Raw genomic sequence first — 23,261 nt, forward strand, 5'->3', positions numbered from 1 at the left:
TGTGTGCTATCAAGAAATTGCCAAAGGTATTAGATACTGCAAAAGCAATAGATCTTTACTCTGGCAATAGAATTGAGAGCTGCGTGGCAGAGTTAGCCATGAGCCCTAGCTAAGTTGTTCCTGTACATTATGTGAATGTGTGAATTAGGAGCAGGCATTCAACCCTGAGCCTGCTGTGTTATTGAATAAGATTATGGCTGATCTGATCCATTTCTGCTTTAAAAATATTCAAAGACCATGCTTCCATCACCTTAACAGGAAATGATTCACAACTCTCAGAAAATAAAAATCACTTCATCTCCGTTTCAAATTGGTGGTTCTCTTATTTTTAAACACTGAACCTTGGTTTAATTCTGCCATTAGAGAAAACAACCTTTTCAAATCTATCCTGTCAAGCCCACTGAGGACCTTAGGATTCTATTAACGTACCCGTCTTTTTTTTTTAATACCCTCATGGATATAGACCTAGCCTGTCCAACCCTTCTTTATAACAGAACACTCGTTCTAGATAAGAACCAAAAGAACTGTAGATGCTGTAAATCAGGGAAAAAAACCAAAGTTGCTGGAAAAGCTCAGCAGGGCTGGCAGCATCTGTGGAGGAGAAAACAGAGTTAACGTTTTGGGTCCAGTGACCCTTCCTCAGAACTGATGATGGCTGGGAAAATGTCAGTTTATATGCAGAAAATAGGGAGGTGGGTGGGGTAGGGAGTAAAGATAGGATAGAGCCCAAAAAGAGAGAAAGACTGGGGGAACCACATCCGCTTGGAAAAACTTCTTCACCCAGAGAGTGGTGGATATATGGAATGCTCTGCCCCAGAAGGCAGTGGAGGCCAACTCTCTGGATACTTTCAAGAAGGAGATAGACAGAGCTCTTAAAGATAGTGGAATCAAGGGTTATGGGGATAAGGCAGGAACAGAATGTTGAATGTGGATGATCAGCCATGATCATAATGAATGGTGGTGCTGGCTCGAAGGGCCGAATGGCCTACTCCAGCACCTATTGTCTATTGACCCTACAGCCCCCCGGACTCAATAATGAGTTCAATAAGTTTAGGGCCTAAACTCCCCCATGTCCCAGCTCCCTACCCCAAATACCAGGCCTTGTTACCACATGGCCTGCCATCACACACCCCCTGTTGTTAGTCACTAACAGTCCCCATTAACAACTATTCACCCTCCCAGCCTGATCGTTATCAACTCCTTTGTCCAACTGTCTTTCTCTCTGGGCTCTATCCTATCGTTTACTCCCTACCCTAACCACCTCCTATTTTCTGCATATAAACTGATGTATTCCCAGCCACCATCAGTTCTGAGAAAATGTCACCGGACCCGAAACGTTAACTCTATTTTCTCCTCCACAGATGCTGCCATACCTGCTGAGCTTTTCCAGCAACTTTGTTTTTGTCACTCATTCTAGATATTGGTCTAGTTAAAATTCTCTGAACTACCTCCAATACATTTACATTCTTCCTTAAGTAAGGTGACCAGTACAATATTCAGTACTCCAGATACTGGCTTAGCAGTGCTATACAAAGCTAAAGTGTAACCTCTCAACTTTTATTATTAAAAATACTGGAGAAATTCATCAGCTCTGGTATCATCTGTGGAGACTGAAACAGAGCTAATATTGAATTCGGAGTGACTCTTCAGAATTCTCTACTTTCGTTTTGTTCTTCTTGTGATAAAATGGTAACATTCTATTTGTTTTCCTAATTATTTGCTATACCTGCATCCTAAGCTTTTGCAATTCTTGCACCAGCGTAGCCATATTTCTTTGTGTCTGAGGTCTGCATTCTCTCACTATTTAAATAATATGCTTTCTTGATTTTCCCTTCCAAAAGGGACAATTTTGCATTTCTCCATTATTATTCCCAGTTTGCCAAATCTTTGCTCACTCAGCCTATTTCTGTCATTTTGTTGCCTCATAATGTTCTCTTCACAACTTAATTTTCAACCTCTTTGTGTCATGAGCAAATTTTGCAACCATGCTCTTCCATGCCCTCTTCCAAGTCATTTAGATAAATTGTATACAGTTGACCCACTCAAATCTTGCCAACTTGAAAAATGCCCATTTATGCTGTTTTCTGTTACCCAACCACTCTTCTGTCCATGCCACTATTCTAGCCTTTTACCATGAGTTTTTATTTTCCAATGTAAGTGAAGTCACCAAAGCTGGACCACTGGGCTGCTCTCACTAGAGAGGGTTGGCAAGTGGTGGTTTGATCTGAGGGTCACCACATCTCAGGCAAGAGGGAGGCTTCAAAAGCGGATTCCTTCATGGTAACTGCAGCCAGCACAGGTACTGAGTACACATTGTTAGCATCACAAATTATGCATCTAGCTAACTGCACTAACCAACCTTCATTTTCTGTGATAAGCTTTGATGAAGCACCTTATCAAATGTGTTCTGGAAATCTAAGAGTAATCCTTTATCAAGGAGGGCGGCATGGTGGCTTAGTGGTTACCAGTGCAGCCTCGCAGCACCAGGGACCCGGGTTCGATTCCAGCCTCGGGCGACTGTCTGTCTGGAGTTTGCACATTCTCCCCATGTCTGCGTGGGTTTCCTCCCACAGTCCAAAGATGTGCAGGCTAAGTGGATTGGCCATGTTAAATTGCCCGTAGTGTTCAGGGATGTGTAGGTTATAGGGGGATGGGCCTGGGTGGGATGCTTCAAGGGGCAGTGTGGACTTGCTGGGCTGAAGGGCCTGTTTCCACACTGTAGGGAATCTAACCTAATCTAATCAACAGTGCATTACCTCCTCAAACAGTTCTAATTGATTGGTCAAACATAATGTCCCAATCACAAAAACCAAAACTGGCATCCACTCAACAATATGGAAAACTGCTGAGGTATGACCTATCCTAATAAAAAAAACAGCAGGATTCAACCTAGCAAATTACCAGCCCATAAGTCATGGAAGTCATCAGTGCTATCATACGGCGCTTAATTCTAATCAAATGTTCAGTTTGGGTACGGTCAGGCTTACTCAGTTCCTGACCTCGTAGCAATCCTTGGTCTAACTCCAAAGGGAAAATGACAGTGACTGCCCAAGTACCAAGCAATGGCCATCTCCAAACTCTCAACTTCTACCGCCTAGAAATATAAGAGCAACAGCAACATGGTAACACTAGTTCCTGCAAGTTCCCTTTTAAGCCACGTCGTACCTTGGCTTAGAGCTATAACACAGTGTGTTCAGTGTTGCTAGATCAAAATCCTGGCAGTCCCTCCACAACAGCCCTGTGGGTGTAGCAACCCATGCTAATAGTCTGCAGCAGTTCAAGAAGGCAGCTCCCTACCACTATCTCAAGGGCAATTAATATCAGTCTAGTCAGTGACACCCGAATCCCATACACAAAGTTTTAAAAATGTATTTAGTGGTCAGAAAATTGGTTCAATACTGTTATAACTATTGAAAAGAATCTTTAATAATGTCTCTGTATAAAGATACATTGTCGAATCCTGAAAAGACGTTTCTATACACTGAGAACTGGATACTTTATACCTTTGTACTATTAATTTTAGATGTAAGTGCAACCTATCAAAATAATAAAGTGAATACAACCTGATAAAGTCAGAGAGCACTGTTGACATGACGTTGATACAATGTGGATTCAAAGTACAGTGTTAGCGAGTTTTGAGAAGTGTTTTCCAAATCGATTTTGGGGACAGCTGCTAAATGGAAGCTAGGTACTTCATTCCAGAAAGGATTTACAAGTGACGAGGCTGTTTGTACTTACTTCCCTGCCGAAGAATCAGTACCAGGATGGAGAGGCTAAGCCTTCCAGAAGTTAATTGCATGTCCCTTGGGCTGGAAGGGAGGGTAAATCCACAGAGGAAATGAAAAATAAATAGTGTATACAAAAGGATACAGGCTTATCCACATTATAAAGACAGGATCAGAGATTAAAACATTGAAGTCAGCATAGTTCAGGTTTAAATTTAGTTAGAGAAGGAACTGATATTGCTGGTAAGGAATGTCAGTGCAAAACAACAGTTTGTAGCATAAATAAATAGTTGGTCTAATGTGCAAGTTTGTAATTTAGCTGGTCTAATTGTAATTGCTTTCAAAGGTTAATTTTGGTTATGTGGAACTGGTTTCTCAGTAATGCTGGTACTTGTGTGATTGAAAGGAAGGGCTTTTTTAAAATTATTAATTTTTATATTAATTATTAATGCAGGTTGTTGTTAGATTACTGGAAGGGCCATTGCATTATTTCAGCACAACATAATTGATGTTTTAAGTAATGAGATTAACAGCCTTGGTTTGTTGGCTTGTTTAAATTCCACAGTAAATTGAACAGCAGGCTATCAATGGTATGGGAAATTGAGCAGTTTAGTTGGAAGAATGGGGATAGCTAATAAAATGTGAAAACATTGTTTGCCTTTAACTGGAGGTAAGAGAGGGGAGGGAGTGAGGGAGAGAGAAGTGGGAAAAGGGAAAAGGGAAAAGGGAGTAGAGGGGGGGCGAAAGAGGAGAGTTGGTAATCTACATTATTTTGTTTTCAAATTTTAAGCTGGATACACCTAATTAGAACCACAGAAAATGCTTGAGATGTAATATAGTAGTTTATGTAGCATCTAGTACAACATTGAATGAGGCAAAGGGAATAAAGCTACGTTCACAAAAAAAGCTGTGAAACTGTAGCACTGATCAATTCAGGAGGGAACTACATCAGTTCTAGATTCTAAAACTTAAACACTGCGTGCTTGCCAAGCATAAAAATGTAGTAAATAAGTTATAAAATGAAGATGAGCTGAACTAGTTTGAGTGGAATCATGTGTGTATCAATCTATTCAATAATGGCTGAAATAATTTGTTTGTTTTGTGGCTAAAAATTAAAGGTTTTCATGTGGGATGATGTTGACTTGGATTCTTTGCAATCTGGATTTGTATTTTTACTATTTACAAAAGGCAGTAGTGTCCATATTAAGAAAACGCACGTGCATTTTTGTTTCTATCTTCATATCCTGCATTATCTGAAAAAGAAAATAAGGAATTATTTGACAATTCACAAAGGGTTTATTTAATGGCAACAATATCCAGTATTTGGAAATGTAATTTGACATCATACAGACAAGTTCAGATCCGATTAGGTTTTTTATTGTTAAGGAACTGCTAAGGGCTTTAAAAGCAGCGTGCATCATGTTACTGCTCAACAGAAAGCAGAATCTCAGAGTGAAATATGGTCAAAGCTAGTAACAGCAAATCTCTATTCATCACTGGATGCATCATAAATCATAACTGAATTTTTCTTGAAGTGCAGATAAGAAACAGTATATGCAGGATTAATTTTGGTGCAGATGCTAATCATTATCAAACTTATCATCAACTCAACAGAATCTTTGAACTGTTAAAGCACAGAAGGTGGCTTTTTGATCATTGTGCCTGTTTTGACTCTCTGAAGGAACAATTCACCTAGTGCTATGACCTTGTTGTAGTCTGGGAGCCTTGCACACTTAACCCTTGAAAATAATCCTTTCCCTTTGAAGCCACAGTTGAACCTGCCTCCACCACACTTTCCAGCTGTGCATTCCAAATCCTGCTCATTTGTTGCATGAACAAGTTTTTCCTCCTGTTGCATTCCTTTTTTTTTGCTATTTATCTTAAATCTGTGTTTTTTTATCCTTCCATCAATAAGAACACTCATGATTTTGAATACCTCTATCAAATCTTTCAAACTTCTCTTCCCAAGCAGAACAGTAGTAAACTTTTCAATCCAACTTCAGAATCAAAGTTCTTTCTCCTTGGAACCATTCCCATAAATCTTTCTCAACCCTCTCTAATGCCTTCACATCCTTCCTAAAGTATGGTGCCCAGAATTGTGTACTGTACTCCACTTGATGCTAAAGGAGTATTTTATACCTGTTTAACATGAATTCCTTGTTCTTGTATTCCTTGCTCCTGTTCATAAAGTGCAGAATGTCATACGCTTTATTAATGGCTCTCTCAACCTGTCCTGCCACCTTCCATGACCAATGCACACGTACATCTGGGTCCCTCTGCTCCTGCACAGCCTTTAAGATTATACTTTTTAAATCCTTCTTTACTTCCTTCTTAACAAAACATATCTTTTCACACTTTCTTTGTATTAAATTTCTTCAGTCAGTTGTCCACACATTTTACCAACCTGTCTTTCTTTAAAGTTCTACACTATACTCCACAGAGTTCACAATACTTCCAAGTTTCGGATCATCTACGAAACTTTTAAACTGTGTCTTGTATATCAAGGCTAAGGTCATTAAAATACGGCAGCTGTCCTGACGATGATCCTGGGGAACATGACTATAAACCTTCCCCTTGTCTGAAAAATAACCATCAACTTTGTTTCTTGTCACTCAGGAGACTTTATATACACTTTGCTACTGCCCCTTTTTTTTGGTCCCTTTTATTATGTTGCTTCAACAAGTTTCCTAAGGTTAAAATAAAGCCCAAGAGTTCACCCTGACTCTTTCATTTTCTGATTAGTAGCAGAAAAGTACAGGGCAAGGAGATAGAAGAGGGAAACAGTAATCAAAGGAGGAAAGACAATGGAAAAACAAGGGGGCACATACAACCTGTTTAACTAGGCATATGTAACAGAATATTCAAACATTTGGTTATGGCACTTCTGTTCAAAATAACTTATTTTGTTAAACTTATTGATAGATATATACTAATGGAATTCCAAAGTATTCTGTGCATTACATGGTTTTTGAAATAATGCGATGAACACAGCAATCAGAATTCGATGTGTAACATAAAACTGTTGCGTTAAATTCAAATGTAATTATGATAACCTTGACAATTCATGCTTGTTAATGGAATTAAAATTTACAATTTGGCTTTCTTGATATATCTATCTATCTATCTATCTATCTATCTATCTATCTATCTATCTATCTATATATATATATATATATATACTACATGATTACAGTAGTAATACTCAATAGGAGATAAAAGACATTGATTTTACAACATAAATCTGAAGGTACATTAATTCCATGTGGCAGAACTTTGGAAGTGAATCCGAAGAATCCGAAATTAAAGTATAGTGTAGTTCAGAGATGGACTATAATTGGGTAGATTCACATTTGTAGCTCTTATGAAATTCACAGGACTGAAGCAATGCTGTGACCAATCATAATTATCGACACCATTGGCTCTCCTACAGTCTCTCTCAAAAATCAGGGGTTACAATGTTTCAAGAGAGAAGCTTAGTTATGGATGTGGGAACTGCTGTCCATTTCTACTGCAAGAAATTAAAGACAGTCCACAAACGCCATTTTCTGGTGAGAAGAAGAATTAGTATATTCCTAAACTGGATAGACAAAACCTTCTGAAAACAGTCTCAACCCATGCCCATAGTGGAACCTCCTTCCTGTAATTTGTGTTCTAATTATATGAGGAATCTCATTTCAAATTCTCTGTATTTGAGATTGTAATGAAGAAGAACAGCTGGTTTAATCTGTGTAGCTTCAGCTTGTTTAACAGACAGATTCTTTTCTGTCACTTCTCAGTTACAGTGTGCTGTACGTCATTGTTTTTGGAGAATGAAATTTGAACCAATGGGTAGCCTTTGTCACCTGAAAACTGAGAGATTGTTTACGTACAGACGTACTGCTTTAACATTAATAATAGATGAAATATTTCAATTTGCATTTCATTCATGCATGCAAAGCCTCTATATGTGTGCACCAGGTTGTTCACGTTCATAAATAGCACCAGAAAAGGCTGGAAAATTGTTAAACAAAGTTGGTAATATCTTACTGTTATCTAGTAACCTGATGATTTACTCTGTCACAAGGGTTGAGACAGGGGATTTATAAGCAAGTGTCAAGCTAAAGGCGTACTCCCTCAGCAAGCAATGTTTTGGCAAGGAGTAGGAGAGGATTCAGGGTTAGAATTACAAAATGATCTCCAAAGTTGACCATGCAATGTGGGACAAGAATGCAGTAAGCTGTGTAATGATTTTGTGGAGATAACGGTAAAAACAAATTGAAGACAATTCTGTAGCAGTGGACTGTCAAGGAGAGTGAAACGATGACCTGTTCAGTGGTTGCGGATGTATTGATTTCTGTGGAAAGACTGAGGAGGACACAGATAAATTGGCACGGTTGCAGCTGTAAGGGATGTCAATGGCAGCTTTGACTGAGGCAATCTTAGGGCTAAATAGATGGATACAAATAGGAAATGGTTTCCCCCAGGAGCGAACTCTGGTCTTTAACTGGGGAGGTCATTTTGACAACATTTGTTTTTGCAATTGACCGCTTTTCTCATGCCTGCACTTTATGCATTTTGGAGGAGGCTTTTAGGATGTAAACACTTTATTTTTCTATTATACATGGTCAAACATTATAGTTATATAAAATAGTCGTTTACTTCCAACTTACTGTGAATGACAAAGCAAATTATCTCATTTATTTATTAAATGTGCTTTAGAAATTCTTCAGTTTTCAACTCATAAAACAAGTTTGCAGTGAACTATTGGTATCTAAACTATTTAACTCTGAACTTGATGGGAAATGTTGTTCATCTAAATTTCAGGGCTCTCCAAGAAATTTATTCATCATTTTGTTAGTTTTGCTCATGACATGACCATCTCTATTTTCACAGTTTAACTTTTTTGTTGATTGTTTTTCTACTAAAAGCATTTTTTAAAACTCTGGCTGGTAAGAATAAGAAGACAAAAGGAAAAGCTAAGTGAAAACAGTTTGAAGTTAAAGAATAAATGATTGACATCGTAAGGAAAATTGTTCAAACACAAGAAAGTGAAAAAGTATGACAAGGAAGAGACCATGCCATCAGCTGTTTATGTTTTAAATTATCTCAGTATTTTAGGGTTAAGATCACACAACTGATCCTGATATTTGAATACCTGAATGTTGCAACAACATGTATCTTTAGCATCATTGTGTGAAATGAAACTAAAAAAACTTTTTAACTGAGCAGTTACCTAGAACCCATTATCAGTCATTTGCAGAGTCCAATTTCACAGTATTATATTGTCAGTTCTGCATTAGAATTGCTTTCACTTCATTTGTTTTTAGGATAAGCTAATACAAACCTTAAGGAAGTCATCAAAGGTTATTCCATCGTACAGTTGATCAGGCTCCTGAATAAATATGAAAAGAACCAAAAAGTATTAATGTGAAAAGTATTGAAACATATTAATGTGAAAATTAATATATTTTATCAGTTCCCAGCTAAGACTTTCTTGATGAAGTAGACTTTAGTACCCTTTAAAGTCACACCCATTACAAACTAAAATTACATGGCATACCAGAATTTAGAGATTTTAGAAAAGGTGTTTTTACAATTCATTCTGAGGATATGGGTTTTGTTGGTTGTAATGGAGGTGCTCCCATAATCCTGGCTTGTAAGGATTTCCAGGATTTTCACCCAGTGATGGGTAATGGATGTACAAGCCAATATGATGTGCTACCTGGAAGTCATGGCAATCACACACACCTTCTGTGATTGTCCAACTGATGGGTGAAGGTCATTGACTTGGGATGTGCTTGTATAGAAGCTTTGGCAAGTTTAGGTTACAGTGAAGCCAAAGTACCCCATTATGGATATTTAGCTAAATGGATGAGCTGCTGATCAAATGGAGTGTTTTGCCATAGACGGTGTCAAGCTTGTCGAGTGTTGCTGGAGCTCAGCTGCCATAGGGTATCCCATTGCAATACTTCAATTGTGCCATGGAAATGGTAGAGGAGTTTCAGGAATCTGAACAGCATCACTCTGAGCTGCTTTAGGAGCCGCAGCAGGTAAAATGCTTGCGCTAGCGCAACATGTGAATATGTTACCTTGTAATTTGTTGATCAGACTTTTGACGCACATATACTTTTACTAGCCCCTAGAATAAGGGGGTTTCAATTTGCTATGCTTACAAAGTTCCTTATTGCAGGGTTTCTTTAATAGACATTGTATCAGTACCACGTCAGTGGTTCCAGTGCTCTTTGAAAAGGTTTGAATTGAATGTCTTGAGATTTTTACCATGCGATCTTATTTACATGATTTCCTACCACACTTGAATAATACAACATATATTACTTAATCTCAGTGTTAATTGTCCTACATAAAGCAAAATCAGATTGTTGTTGAGATGCTTGCAAACATGCTTTAAGTCATTTTCTTTCAATTTCTCCATTTATAATGTAAACACAGCAAATCTGTTTACTTACAATTTCTGGCAAACTTATCAGTTTTTGGATCCAAGATGGTTTCTGTGACTTCTAAGTGAACAATTTACAATTTTATCGATCAGCCCCAAAGCCCTCATGTCTCTTAGAAGTCAATTTCTTTCTTGCTTCACCTTGCCAAATCTTATTATCACTATTTTGTAATTATGGTTACTAGCGCAATGTGACAACATGCTGTCTCAGGGAAGTGCTGATTTTCATTTGATTACACCTCCCAATTCGTTTGCAAAGTATTTTTCACCAGTGACTTTTGAATGCTGTATGGTGAAAATGTAAAAGGCATTACTCTCAGAACATGTTCCTCAAAAAGGTTCTGACTTTCAAATCAGATGAACTGCAGATGCTGGAGAATCCAAGATAATAAAATGTGAGGCTGGATGAACACAGCAGGCCCAGCAGCATCTCAGGAGCACAAAAGCTGACATTTCGGGCCTAGACCCTTCATCAGAGACGGAGGTGGGGTGAGGGTTCTGGAATAAATAGGGAGAGAGGGGGAGGCGGACCGAAGATGGAGAGAAAAGAAGATAGGTGGAGAGTATAGGTGGGGAGGTAGGGAGGGGACAGGTCAAGGAGGTGGGATGAGGTTAGTAGGTAGGAGATGGAGGTGCGGCTTGAGGTGGGAGGAAGGGATGGGTGAGAGGAAGAACAGGTTAGGGAGGCAGAGACGGGCTGGACTGGTTTTGGGATGCAGTGGGTGGAGGGGAAGAGCTGGGCTGGTTGTGTGGTGCAGTGGGGGGAGTGGATGAACTGGGCTGGTTTTGGGATGCGGTGGGGGAAGGGGAGATTTGGAAGCTGGTGAAGTCCACATTGATACCATTGGGCTGCAGGGTTCCCAAGCGGAATATGAGTTGCTGTTCCTGCAACCTTCAGGTGGCATCATTGTGGCATTGCAGGAGGCCGATGATGGACATGTCATCTAAAGAATGGGAGGGGGAGTGGAAATAGTTCGCGATGGTATACTGTATCCATTGTACCCGGTGTGGCTTCCTCTACATTGGGGAAACCAACCGGAGGCTTGGGGACCGCTTTGCAGAACACCTCCGCTCGGTTCGCAATAAACAACTGCACCTCCCAGTCGCAAACCATTTCCACTCCCCCTCCCATTCTTTAGATGACATGTCCATCATGGGCCTCCTGCAGTGCCACAATGATGCCACCTGAAGGTTGCAGGAACAGCAACTCATATTCCGCTTGGGAACCCTGCAGCCCAATGGTATCAATGTGGACTTCACCAGCTTCAAAATCTCCCCTTCCCCCATCGCATCTCAAAACCAGCCCAGTTCGTCCCCTCCTCCGACTGCATCACACAACCAGCCCAGCTCTTCCCCTCCACCCACTGCATCCCAAAACCAGCCCAGCCTGTCTCTGCCTCCCTAACCTGTTCTTCCTCTCACCCATCTCTTCCTCCCACCTCAAGCCGCACCTCCATCTCCTACCTACTAACCTCATCCCACCTCCTTGACCTGTCCGTCTTCCCTGGACTGACCTATCCCCTCCCTAACTCCCCACCTATACTCTCCTCTCCACCTATCTTCTTTTCTCTCCATCTTCGGTCCGCCTCCCCCTCTCTCCCTATATATTCCAGAACGCCCACCCCATCCCCCTCTTTGATGAAGGGTCTAGGCCTGAAATGTCAGTTTTTGTGCTCCTGAGATGCTGCTTGGCCTGCTGTGTTCATCCAGCCTCACATTTTATTATCTGACTTTCAAATGCTTGGGTTTAAAGAGAGCTTAGAAATCAAAATCAAAATCAAAATGACAGAAAAGATTGCATGGCCTGCAGAAACACGCAACCCCAAAGTTAGTGATTGGCTTTGATATCACACAAGTGACGTTTCAGATTTCCAGCGTCCACAGTTCTTTGTTTTATTTTAATAGTTAAGTTCCTGATACTGAAAATCCACAGAATTTGATTCTACTAGGCTTCTAAACTATTTTGTGGACAATTTTCTTAATTGTAGTTTGCAGGTAGCTGTATCTTTTCCAAACTGCCCCTGGAAAAAACTGGGTTGTATTCATTAGAATAAGGGGATCTTAATACAGATGTATAAAAAGAAAAACATATATTTGTGCAGCACCAATCACCTCTGCAGTATGTCCCAAAGTGTTTTACAGCCATTGAAATATTTTGGAAGGGTAAGTTATTTTTGCAATGTGTGAAGTAATGAAAGGTTTGAACACTGTAGATAGAAACTCAGTGGTTAGACCTGCTGCCTCACAGCACCAGGGACCCGGGTTCAGTTCCATCCTCGGGCGTCTGACTGTATCAAGTTTCCACGTTCTCCCAGTGTCGGTGTGGAGTTCCTCTGGATGCTTTGGTTTCCTCTCACAGTTGAAAAATGTGCTGTTTGGGTGCATTGGCCATATTATATTGCCCCAAGTGTCCAGGGATGTGCAGGCTGGATGGGAAATGCAGGATTACAGGGATAGGGTAGGGGGTGGATTTGGATGGGATGCTTTTTCGAGGGTCCGTGTGGACTTGATGGGTCGAATGGCCTATTTCCACACTAGGGATTCTATGATTTAATGAAATAGACTGTAGTAATTTTTTTGAGGAATTTCAGTTTCCCTAATTTATTGTCCATTGTTATTCAACTATTAGAATGCACCACTTAGCTGGCTTTGTCAACAACCACATTTCATGTGTTGTGGAAACACCCACAGTGCTATTTGGAAGGGAGATCCAGAATGTGACCCATTGACACTGAAGGCACAATGGTATAGTCCCAGGTCAGGATTGTATGTGACTTGGAAGTGATAGCATTTCTGTGTGTTAACTGGCCTTGTGTTTTATGTGGTTGAGATAACACATCTTAAAGGTGCTGTGAGAGTTTCCCAAAGTGCATCGTACAGAAGGTATGCAGTGCTGCTGCTGTCTTCCAGTCATTAATGCAATGAATGTTTACATTCATGCCAATCAATCAGGTGGCAATGTCTCAGATGATGTTGAAAATCTTGAGTATAGCAGGCTGGAGCATTCTACCACACACCCGACTGGTCCCTTGTAAATGGTGAACAGGCTTTGGAGAGACAGGGACTGAGCCATTTGTTACATTTTCTCTTGTTATCCTAAAGCACTCCTGTCAAAGTCATTGACTCTCACCTTGCTTCTGGAATTCAACTGTATTATCCATGTTTGGACCAAGGTTAAGAAAGTCAGAGGATGATCAAAGTGCAGTATAGATCAGATGGATCGAATAGCCCAATTCTGTTGTATTTGCGTATAGGACTGAAATTTACCAGAAATCAGCTAAGTGTTAGTTTTAACAAGTTTCATGGAGGATCACTCTCCGCAAGAATTGGTGAATTTTCTCATGCTATTCTCCACAAGTCAACTCTTTATCTGTGCACCAACTTTCCATGGCGCCCTACTCATTCTCTCTCTCTCCAGAGGCCACCACCAAGGCCTCTTGAGATTCCTGACACCAGTGTCATTTTTAAAGTCCTGCTGAGCACCAAGTCAAGCACTGCCAACCAGCAGTTGCCCATTACTTTGCACACAGTGGCAGATGGAGGTCTGTGACAAAGTGGGCCACAGAATGATTCTATATGGATCTTTGACATTGGGAGCTTACCATGAAAGCAGCGCATGTCATGTTATATTGTGCAATTATAGATACGTTGACTAACCCCATCCACCACCACATTGCCCAAGAAAAGCAGCATTGCAAAAAAGAGCACATTGATGAATATTTTCACTTCACGGTTAGAGGAAATCAGTTTTGTGCCCTAATGCAGCCTAATGAGATATTGGATTGTCTTTGTTTATTGTGGCCTGTGGATGTGACTTTGAAAGTTGGCTATGATTACTTCCGTTTCACAGAGAAGACAATGATCAGCCTGCAATGACCAGTGACATGGTGACAATTGTTGTGCACAGGATTTGCACCCCACACAGTTGGATAGTGCAGGCATTTCACATGAAAGGTGCTATGATCACAGATAATGTCACCCTGTTCTGTGAAAGTGCCTCATTAATGCAATTGCCCATTGAAGGATGGCAAAAGTAGATCCCGTGTGCTCAGACAGAAAAATACAATACTAAGCCAACTCCAAGTGTGGTCACAGCCATTTTCCACTTCCATTCACACAAATATGGAAAGTCCTGCAGGTTGCACTTGGCATGGAGAAAAGCAGGGACAGCCTAGTAGTCAACAGCAATCCACCCACTCCACACCCTGAAACTCTGTATTGCTTTTTCTTCTGTTGAATAACTCTTTGAATACTGTCCAAGCTGCAGGCCTGGAGGAGCAAGCAGTGAGCTGGAGTGGCCAAGCGCCCACTCTGACTTTCATATCAGGAAGTGTTGCTGTCTAATTTCTGCCTGGTGCATTGATGAACAGGAAAGTGCAGTGAGATTAGGTATGGATGGCATGCTAATGCATACAAATGAATGCAGAAAGCCATCTCACTGCTCACAAGTGAGATTTTTAAACATGCCATTCAAAACTCGGTTGGAGAATTGAACTTTTCTCCTTGATGTCGACAATCTAATTTCTGCCAATCTCACCCTATTTTCCCAATTGATTCACCGATGCCAACGTCATTCAGGAGTTGGGAGACTCTGCCCATAATTGTATAGAATTTGCTGCTTGGTGAAACTTTGAGCACAGCTGATTTATGTTTCACTCTGAGCTTCCTCTCACCTGATGTGGGCTTCTTACAGGAAAATCATTACAATGAGTTCACGTGTCTACTTTAAACAAAACTGGCTGTTATTGGGGAAAATTGCAGCTGCTTTGAAAATGTAGTTCTTTGTCCCTTCTGGTTCCAGTCAAACTCATCTACCCACCACTGCACACATAATCTGCCACAAATCAGCTTTCTAAAAATGTGATGTTTTATAAAATTCAGAGCACTTGAAGCTTGATCAATATTGCTGAAAATTAATTGATCAGACAAGATAAAACAGTTTAAATCTACTACCTATGAGTGATCACTCGTAAATGTCAGCATTTTCTAGTTAGAATCAGAGAAGGTTCACTTGACTGATTTGTGGGATGAAGGGGTTAACTTTATGAGAAAAGGTTGGGCATGTTGAATTTTTATCTATTGGATGTTTGAGGAATGAGATTATCTTATTAAAACATTTAAAATTCTGAATGAACATGACAGGGTGGGTACTGAGGGGACATTTCCCCTTATGGCAAAGACTAGAACTAGTGTTAATGGTTTAAGAAAAAGCCTTCCATTTAAAAATAGAATCCCTACAGTGTGGAAGCAGGCTATTTGGCTTAATTATTCCACACTGATGCCCTGGAGAGCATCCCACCCTATCCCTGTAACCCTGCATTTCCCTTGGCTAACCCACCTAGCCTTCACATCCCTGGACACTATGGGCAATTTAGCATGGTCAATTCACCTAACCCACACATCAGTGGACTGTAGGAGGAAACCCACGCAGTCACAGGGAGAATGTGCATACTCCACACAGGCAGTTGCGCGAGGGTGGAGTCAAATCTGGGTCCCTGGTGCTGTCAGGCAGCAGTGTTAAACACTGAGCCACAGTGCTGCCCCACAATGATTGACAGTAAGGAAGAGAATTTTCTTCTTTCAGAGGGTGATTACCCTGTAAAATTCATTCCCCAGCTAACAGTGGAGGTATAGGCCACTGGATAGTTAAAAGTTTATTTAGATAGATTCTTGATTGACAAGGGAGTGAAAGGTGATAGGGACAAGAGAATAGATCTCAAGCCACAATCAGAACAGCTGTCTTCTTTTCAAGTGGCAGATAAGGCATTGCGGCAAATGGTCTACTCCGACTCTAAATTAACAATTTGTATGCTTGTATAATTCGGAGACAATGTTATGTTAGGGCTTTAAGAACCTGGAACAACCTTGTGAATGATGTCACAGAGCTTCTCCTCACTGGGCATAAATAGTTAAGGAAGAAGAAAGAAACACATGGGTGACTAGGTAGAAACCTGTAGTCTAGCCATGTGAACATTAGAAACATATGGAGAGAAGTATTTATAGTAGAAAGACTAACAGTAGACTGCAGAATTCATGGTGTAAACTTTCAATAATGTAACAGCAAGATTAGAGGTAGTGCCAATACAGCGAATTGTTGTATTTATTCTGAGTACGTAATAAGCAGTGGTATAAAGAAGTTGAAACCTGAAGACAGTCCTTGATATTGCCTTTTCCTTGATTGGTCTGAGTTGAATCCAAACTCATGGATGGCGTTATCAAAACACACAACCAAAAGTACGATTGCCAGGATCCTTCATAAACATAAAAAAACTATTCAAAACATTTCTCACTTGTGTTGTTGCATCTGAAAGATTCAGCTTATTTTTGAATTCTCCTTCAAGGCCTGCAAAATTAAACAATAAGCAGAAACTCCCTAAAGAGATGAATTTTTGGGGCACTTTGTGGACAGGTTGCTTTCTAGCACAGACTCAGAAATCTGCAAAAGCTTGCGTGAAACTCAATGAAATCTGTGAAGAACCTGTCCATGTTGCATTCTTCCACAATGTCAAACTGAATCAAAGTCTGCCACTTAGGGAACCCCAAAACCCCTAAGATATAACAATATGACTCTCCATAAATTCAAACAGCACGGTGATAGGCCCTTTGGCCCAATTCATTCATGCTGATCATAATCTCAAACTAAACTACTCCCACCTGCCTGCGCTTGACCCATCTCCCTCCAAATATTTCTCATTCATGTACTTCTTCAAATGTCTTTTAAACATTTAAACTGTACACACATCCATCACTTCCTCTGGAAGTTCATTCTACACCTGAATCATTCTCTTTGTAAAGAAATTGCCCTCATGTCTTTTTTTTTAATCTTTCTCCTGTCGTTTTAAAAACACGGCCCTTACTTGAAATCACCAACTTAGGGAAAAGACACCTGCCGTTCACCTTATCTAAACCCCTCATTATTTTATTAATCCCTATAAGGTCACCCCTCGACCTTCCACACTCCAGTGAAAAAGGCCTATTCAGCCTCTCTTTACAACTCAAACCCTCCATTCCACTTTGAAGACATCCAGAAAAATGCATTTCACACTTACTTCTGTTTTTGATTCTTTACTTAAGAACCCTGGTAAATGTATTCTGTTCTATGCTTTCGATCTGATTTTGCAACTTACAAGAAAAGCCAAGAAAAACAAGATGAGTAATCTTCATGGTCCACACCTTAGATGGTGCATTTACAAACATAGATTGGAGAAGTAGCATGTCTCCACTTATGAAAAGTGCTTGCTTTCAGAGAATGTCTGTAAAATTAAATATATTTTATGTACAGCAGTTGAGTGCTTTTGCTTTGATCTGTGTCTCCAGTGGTGACACTTTTGTGTCTAATTTAGAGGCTAATTATTATTCCTCCAAGTAAAAATAATTTGGGCCTGTGCAATGAGGAGAACATGCTTAAATGGTGTAGTAAACCACAAATATTGTTGCGCAGCCTTCCTTCCCCAGAAAAGTTATCTTTGTAAAGTTCGTGTCAAATCTCTCAAAAAATTAACATCATAGGTTAAACAGTTATTTTCAGTTCCTTTTTCATTATTTCCTTGTTGCTTTTTGAATGCTCCAATTTTTATTCTGCTTCCTGTGTGATAAATTTGCATGTTTGTGAGGGTTCTTTAATTTGACTGATCCTGCAAACATAACAGACCTTCTGTAGAAGGAGGGAAATTCAAACAGATACCAAATTACTGGGAGCAACTGTCGACACTTGGCGGCTTTTGCAAGGTGAATGGGGGAGAAAAAGTCCCCCCACTGTGCAAAGTAAGCTCTGAGCTATTACCTGGTCATTTATCTCACTATTTCTGTCTGATCTTTCCTGTACAGGCTGTATGTTGCATTTGCCCACTGTACAACTTCAGAAGCAACTTAACGATTCTGAAGAATTTTAGTATCGTTTAGGATCGTGAAAGGCAATATATAATCTAAATTATTCCTTTGTATGTGAAATTTGTCAGAACAGTTCTGATTTCGGTGGCTGTCTGTAGATCGTCATTGGTCTTGAGCTGGTTTAATGCATTTAGGCCATAGAGAGTGAAGAATATGTCAAAAAGTTTTAGGAGTTTTAATGACCTACAATTAAATGCCTCCTCTCGATGTTGCATCCAACCTGAGCCGCATATTGACATGTAATGGGAGTTCGTCAAAGGGAAATGAGTAACTGCTAATTTTAATCGTCCTTCTTATACATCGGCGATCCAACTCCCCAAGGATAGTGAGTATCTAATTGCAATCTGACCCCACGACCAGCAAGAAACTATATTAGTAAATTATTGGTGTTATAGCCCAAACATTCTAAAATGTACAATGTGGATTAAAATCAAGGAAACGGTTTGCCCAATGTGCAAATACAATTTGCCATATTGTTGCATTGTGAAAAATGACTACCTGTGTACTACTCAGATTGAAAGCAAAAAATGCTGGATATCACAGCTGGTCAGACAGCATCCATGGAGAGAGAGCAAGCTAATGTTTTGAGTCTAGATGACTCTTTGTCAGAGCTAAAGTGAAGTGTGGAGGGGGCAGCATTTATGCAGTTGGAGTGGCTCAATATAGATTATATTCCCTACAGTGTGGAAACAGGCCCTTTGGCCCAACAAGTCCACACCGTCCCTTGCAGCATCCCACCCAGACCCATCCCCCTATAACGCACACACCCCTGAACACTATGGGCAATTTAGCATGGCTGAGCCACCTAGCCTGCACATCTTTGGACTGTGGGAGGAAACGGGAGCACCCGGAGGAAACCCATGCAGACACGGGGAGAATGTGCAAACTCCGCACAGACAGTCGTCCGAGGCCGGAATCAAACCCGGGTCCCTGATGCTGTGAGGCTGCAGCACTAACCACTGAGCCACCGTGCCACCCTACATTCAACACATTCAAACTGTGAACTTATTCCTTCCCTTTTACCTTTACCTGTTCCATTCTCTGTCATCATGAACTCTCTCCCCTCTCCCAAGTGTCTGTTCTTTCCAGTCCAGCAGTCAGACACATTATTGTTCTACCATTCTCACATTCTGATCACTTAATCGGAGCTATCAATATAATTTCTCCCTCAGTACTCCAAACCCCAATTCCCCCATAGTAAACATGCTGCCCCCTTCACACTTCAGCTCTGACAAAGAGTCATCTACACTTGAAACATTAGGTTGCTTTCTCTCCATGGATGCTGCCTGACCCACTGTGATCTCCTGCATTTCTTGTTTTCAGTGCAGTTTTCAGCATCCACAGTAATTTGCTCCTATACTACTCAGATTGCTCCATTCTCTTCAGTATTTCACTATAAGAGCTTATATTGGCAGAGAACATTTCACAAAGCATCAAAATGCATTATCTTACACTCATACAGATGACATCTTCAATTCTAAGGGTGATCACCAAATTAGTGAAGAAGGAGAATGTGAGATTACAGTCTGTAGGTGATTTTGGAGGGAAAACAAGGCAACATTTTACATGCCAAGGAAAAGAATTTCAGAAGGTTAGATGTGTTTAGCAGAAGTAGCAGCAAGCAGTGCATAGGAAGATCAGTAAACAGGAAACTGGTTTGTGTCAGAACACGTACGGATGTGCAGTGATTGGAACAATGTCAGCCAGGTGGTTGTCAATGAATATAATTTCCCCCACTGGGGCTGTTAACCTGGGTCCAATCAGGGAGCCCTGGCTGACAGTTATAAACAGGAATGTCAGGAGTTCTGTTCAGTCTCTGAGCTAGCTGGATCAGTGTCATGCACAATACATGTATAAATAAAAGGTGACTTTGTGATGGGATATTGGCCTTCATATCATGGAGTTATTGCAGTACGTAAAAGGTTATGTAACTTGAACTGAATATGAAGATCAGCAAAGATTGATGTGGGTTGGGGTGATGGTGAAGTAATCTTCACACAGCTAAGAATGTGGTTCATGGTTTTATGAATTATTTGTAGTTCAAAGGATGATGAAAAGTCAGGAGGGTGGTGTCCACATGAAAAACATATGAACTTGAGGTTAGGTGGCCTATGGTTATATTTCCAGTATGGTAACGGGTCTTTCGTTGATTGATTACAACAATCACCTCTAAAGACAAACTATTTAAAATGATGTAATAACTTGCATTGACAGGCTGGTGGGCCACTCTTTTAAAGGAACCTATGTGTTCAGCTATGGAATCCCTATGAAGTGGAAACAGACCATTCGGCCCATTGAGTCCATACCAAGCCTCCAAAGACTATCCCACCCAGACCAACCTCCCTATTCTATCCTCATAACCCCGCATTTACCATGGCTAACCCACATATCTCTGGATGCTATTGATAATTTACCAGGGCCAAACCACATAACCTGTACATATTTGGACTGTGGGATAAAACTGGAGTACCCAGAGGAAACCCATGCAAACAAGAAGAGAATATACAAACTTCACACGGACAGTCATCCAAGGCTGGAATCAAACTCAGGCCCTAGTACTGTGAGGTAGCAGTGCTAACCACTGAGCCACTGTGCCATCCAAATGAAATATCCACCATATACAAAGAAATACTAAAGCAATGTAGCCAAGCAAATAGCTAATCTATGGCAAGCTGTAAGAAGAGGAGAGATTCCCACTGACTCATTACTGACAGTACGCGTGCCTTGCCAGTGTTTATACAGCAAAAATCACTCAAGAAAAGGCAGTTAGGAGGGTTACATCCTGCACTGGATAAAAAAGAAGTCATTAAAGAAATAATACCTCCATGCAGCTATGTTAAAATGAATGCCATTGTGATATAAAAGACCAGTCAGGCCGTCCAATTTCGCTGGAACGTTTCCACATCAGACCTTTCATCAAAAATGACTTCACATCATTCATACATTTTTATTTAGTTGAATGACAATTCTTTATGAAATCAGAGTGATTAGAATCCTCAGTGTAGTGTCAAATGGAATGTTAAGATTCACGTTCACTATTATTAATCTCTTTGTGCCATTTCTCAGCACATACCAAGCACCTCCCACAAAACCACGATAAATGCAAAGTGTGAGTCACTAGCCTAAGTGCGAGATAATCTCAGAAAAGCCTGGAAAAGGAAATGCTTTAAAGATAGTGGGGAGCATTTTCTATTTCTACATTGGCTGGACAACAAATAATGCCAATTAATTTTAATAGAGTGGAACTTGCAGGCTAACGAATCTGAAAGTAAAAAAATTAGAGCCAATGTATCTTCCATTTAAAAAGAAACAAAACATGAAACATAAAAAGCTTTTAACACCATAGGAAGTAAAAAAAAGTGTTATCCTCTTTACCAGTGGGAAGCCTTGCCTTAGCTCTCGAACTGCAACTAATGCAAACCCAAATGGGAAGCCCTGTTGAAAAAACTGTGTCCCACCTTCTGTATTAAAACAATGAAGTTTCCTTGGTATCGACCAGCGCAGAGAAAGCACAATGGAAGAAACTGATTCAGTTCTGCTATTCTACATCACTCTGTAGACATTCCAGTACAAAGAGGCATGATGAAATATTGAGGCAACATGCATATAACACTTTTATTCTCAGTTATATTGTTTCAAAAATGTGACGAGAATGTGTTCAAAGATATTTTGCACAGGAAGCACTAAATTCTCTCAAGTTATTCCTCAGAAATGAACACACATACATATGAATTAGGAGCAGGTCTAGCCCATACAGCTGCTGAATGCTGCTCCATTGTTTGATTAGAAATTAAACATACATTCGACACACTTGCAAGTAATCTTCAGAGGTCCTAAATGCTCTCCATAAATATCTGGATCATGTAGTTTGTTAACCCTGTTCAATCTTGGCTGCTGACCATAGTAACAGCCTCACAGCTGTCTCTTCCTGCCTCTACCTATGATCTATAAAGCTTATAATTACGGAGAGAGTGGTTTACATGGGAAAAGAATCAAAAATTGAAACAACATTAAGTATGAATTTGAATCTAAAATGGCACAAACCGTTTGTTCCATACAAATGTTTGCAGCTTCCAGCATCGCAGCATCTGCAATTGATGAGGAGGTCTTTTCTGTATTTGATGTCTTAGATAATAATTCGTCAATAATCTGAACAAAAAGGAGAGAGCACAAATTTAAAATTGTATTACGGAGAATAATGAAAACTGTATATTAACCAGAATGCACTATGTTAATTGAGGTTTTTCAACTCACAAAAACTAAACTAACAGTTTTAAAGTAATGTTTTAATCCAAGTCTGAGTTGCAATCTTTAATTCATTCGTTCTTACTGCATCTGTTTATATGGAAATGAATGATTAATTTTAAAAGCTTGTTTTAATTTGCAATTAAACAGGAGAATACAAAGTGGGCATTATCAAGACACCCAAAGTGTGTCCTAGAGCCAATCAGGTACTTTTGAAGTATAGTTATTATTACAATTTAGGGAAATGCAATAACCAATTTATGATTATGCAAACGTGTGAGTGTGACTGCTAAGCCAGAAGCAATGTCCCAGCATTTAATGCAAAATGTTCTTGGGATATGACCACTGCTGGTATTCCAGCACTTATTGCTCATCCCTAATTGTCCATGAGGGTGACGATGAACTGCCTTTCTGAACTGCTGCAGTCCATGTGGCGTAGTTACACCCATAAAGATGATAGTAGGGGAATTCAGGGATTTTGACCCACATTTCCCAACTGAGGATCGTGTTGTATTACATCCAATTGTGACACAGGGCCTTTACCTTCTTGATATCAAATATGAAGATGAATGGCATGGCTAATTTGGCAGTAGGTTGTCATGATTTTTGATTTTTTTTGTGATTGTTTGTTTTCTGTTTGCCAAACTTTGGAATGGTTTTGACTTTACCACTTGTTTCTCTAACTTTTCTTACTGTCACTTCACCGCCATTCAGTTTGTCTTTCCAGTTAACACATCATCCTTGCTTCCAATTGGATAGAACATAAGAACATAAGAACTAGGAGCAGGTTGAGGCCATCTGGCCCCTCGAGCCTGCCCACTATTCAATAAGATCATGGCTGATCTTTGAGACTCAGCTTCACTTACACGCCCACTCACCATTACCCTTAGTTCCTTTACTGTTCAAACATTTATCTAGTCTTAGCTTAAAAACATTCGGTGAGGTAGCTTCAACCGCTTCACTGG

General features: G+C 40.2%; 1 protein-coding gene across 5 annotated transcripts in view; it reads right to left on the reverse strand.

The window, feature by feature from the left end:
• Positions 1 to 3,401: 3,401 nt before the first annotated feature.
• Positions 3,402 to 23,261, reverse strand: part of tesca (tescalcin a) — a 40,178-nt gene continuing 20,318 nt past the window's right edge. For all 5 annotated transcript variants that reach the window (XM_048555740.2, XM_048555739.2, XM_048555737.2 and 2 more), the window contains exons 6-8: positions 22,096 to 22,200; positions 9,049 to 9,096; positions 3,402 to 4,978 (exon numbers count right to left, since the gene is read on the reverse strand). In XM_048555740.2, coding sequence (XP_048411697.1) covers positions 4,901 to 4,978; positions 9,049 to 9,096; positions 22,096 to 22,200 — 231 coding nt within the window. In that variant the 3' untranslated portion in view covers positions 3,402 to 4,900. The remainder of the gene's footprint in view (positions 4,979 to 9,048; positions 9,097 to 22,095; positions 22,201 to 23,261) is intronic.

This window comes from Stegostoma tigrinum, chromosome 26 (assembly GCF_030684315.1).
Source record: "Stegostoma tigrinum isolate sSteTig4 chromosome 26, sSteTig4.hap1, whole genome shotgun sequence".
NCBI lineage: Eukaryota > Metazoa > Chordata > Chondrichthyes > Orectolobiformes > Stegostomatidae > Stegostoma > Stegostoma tigrinum.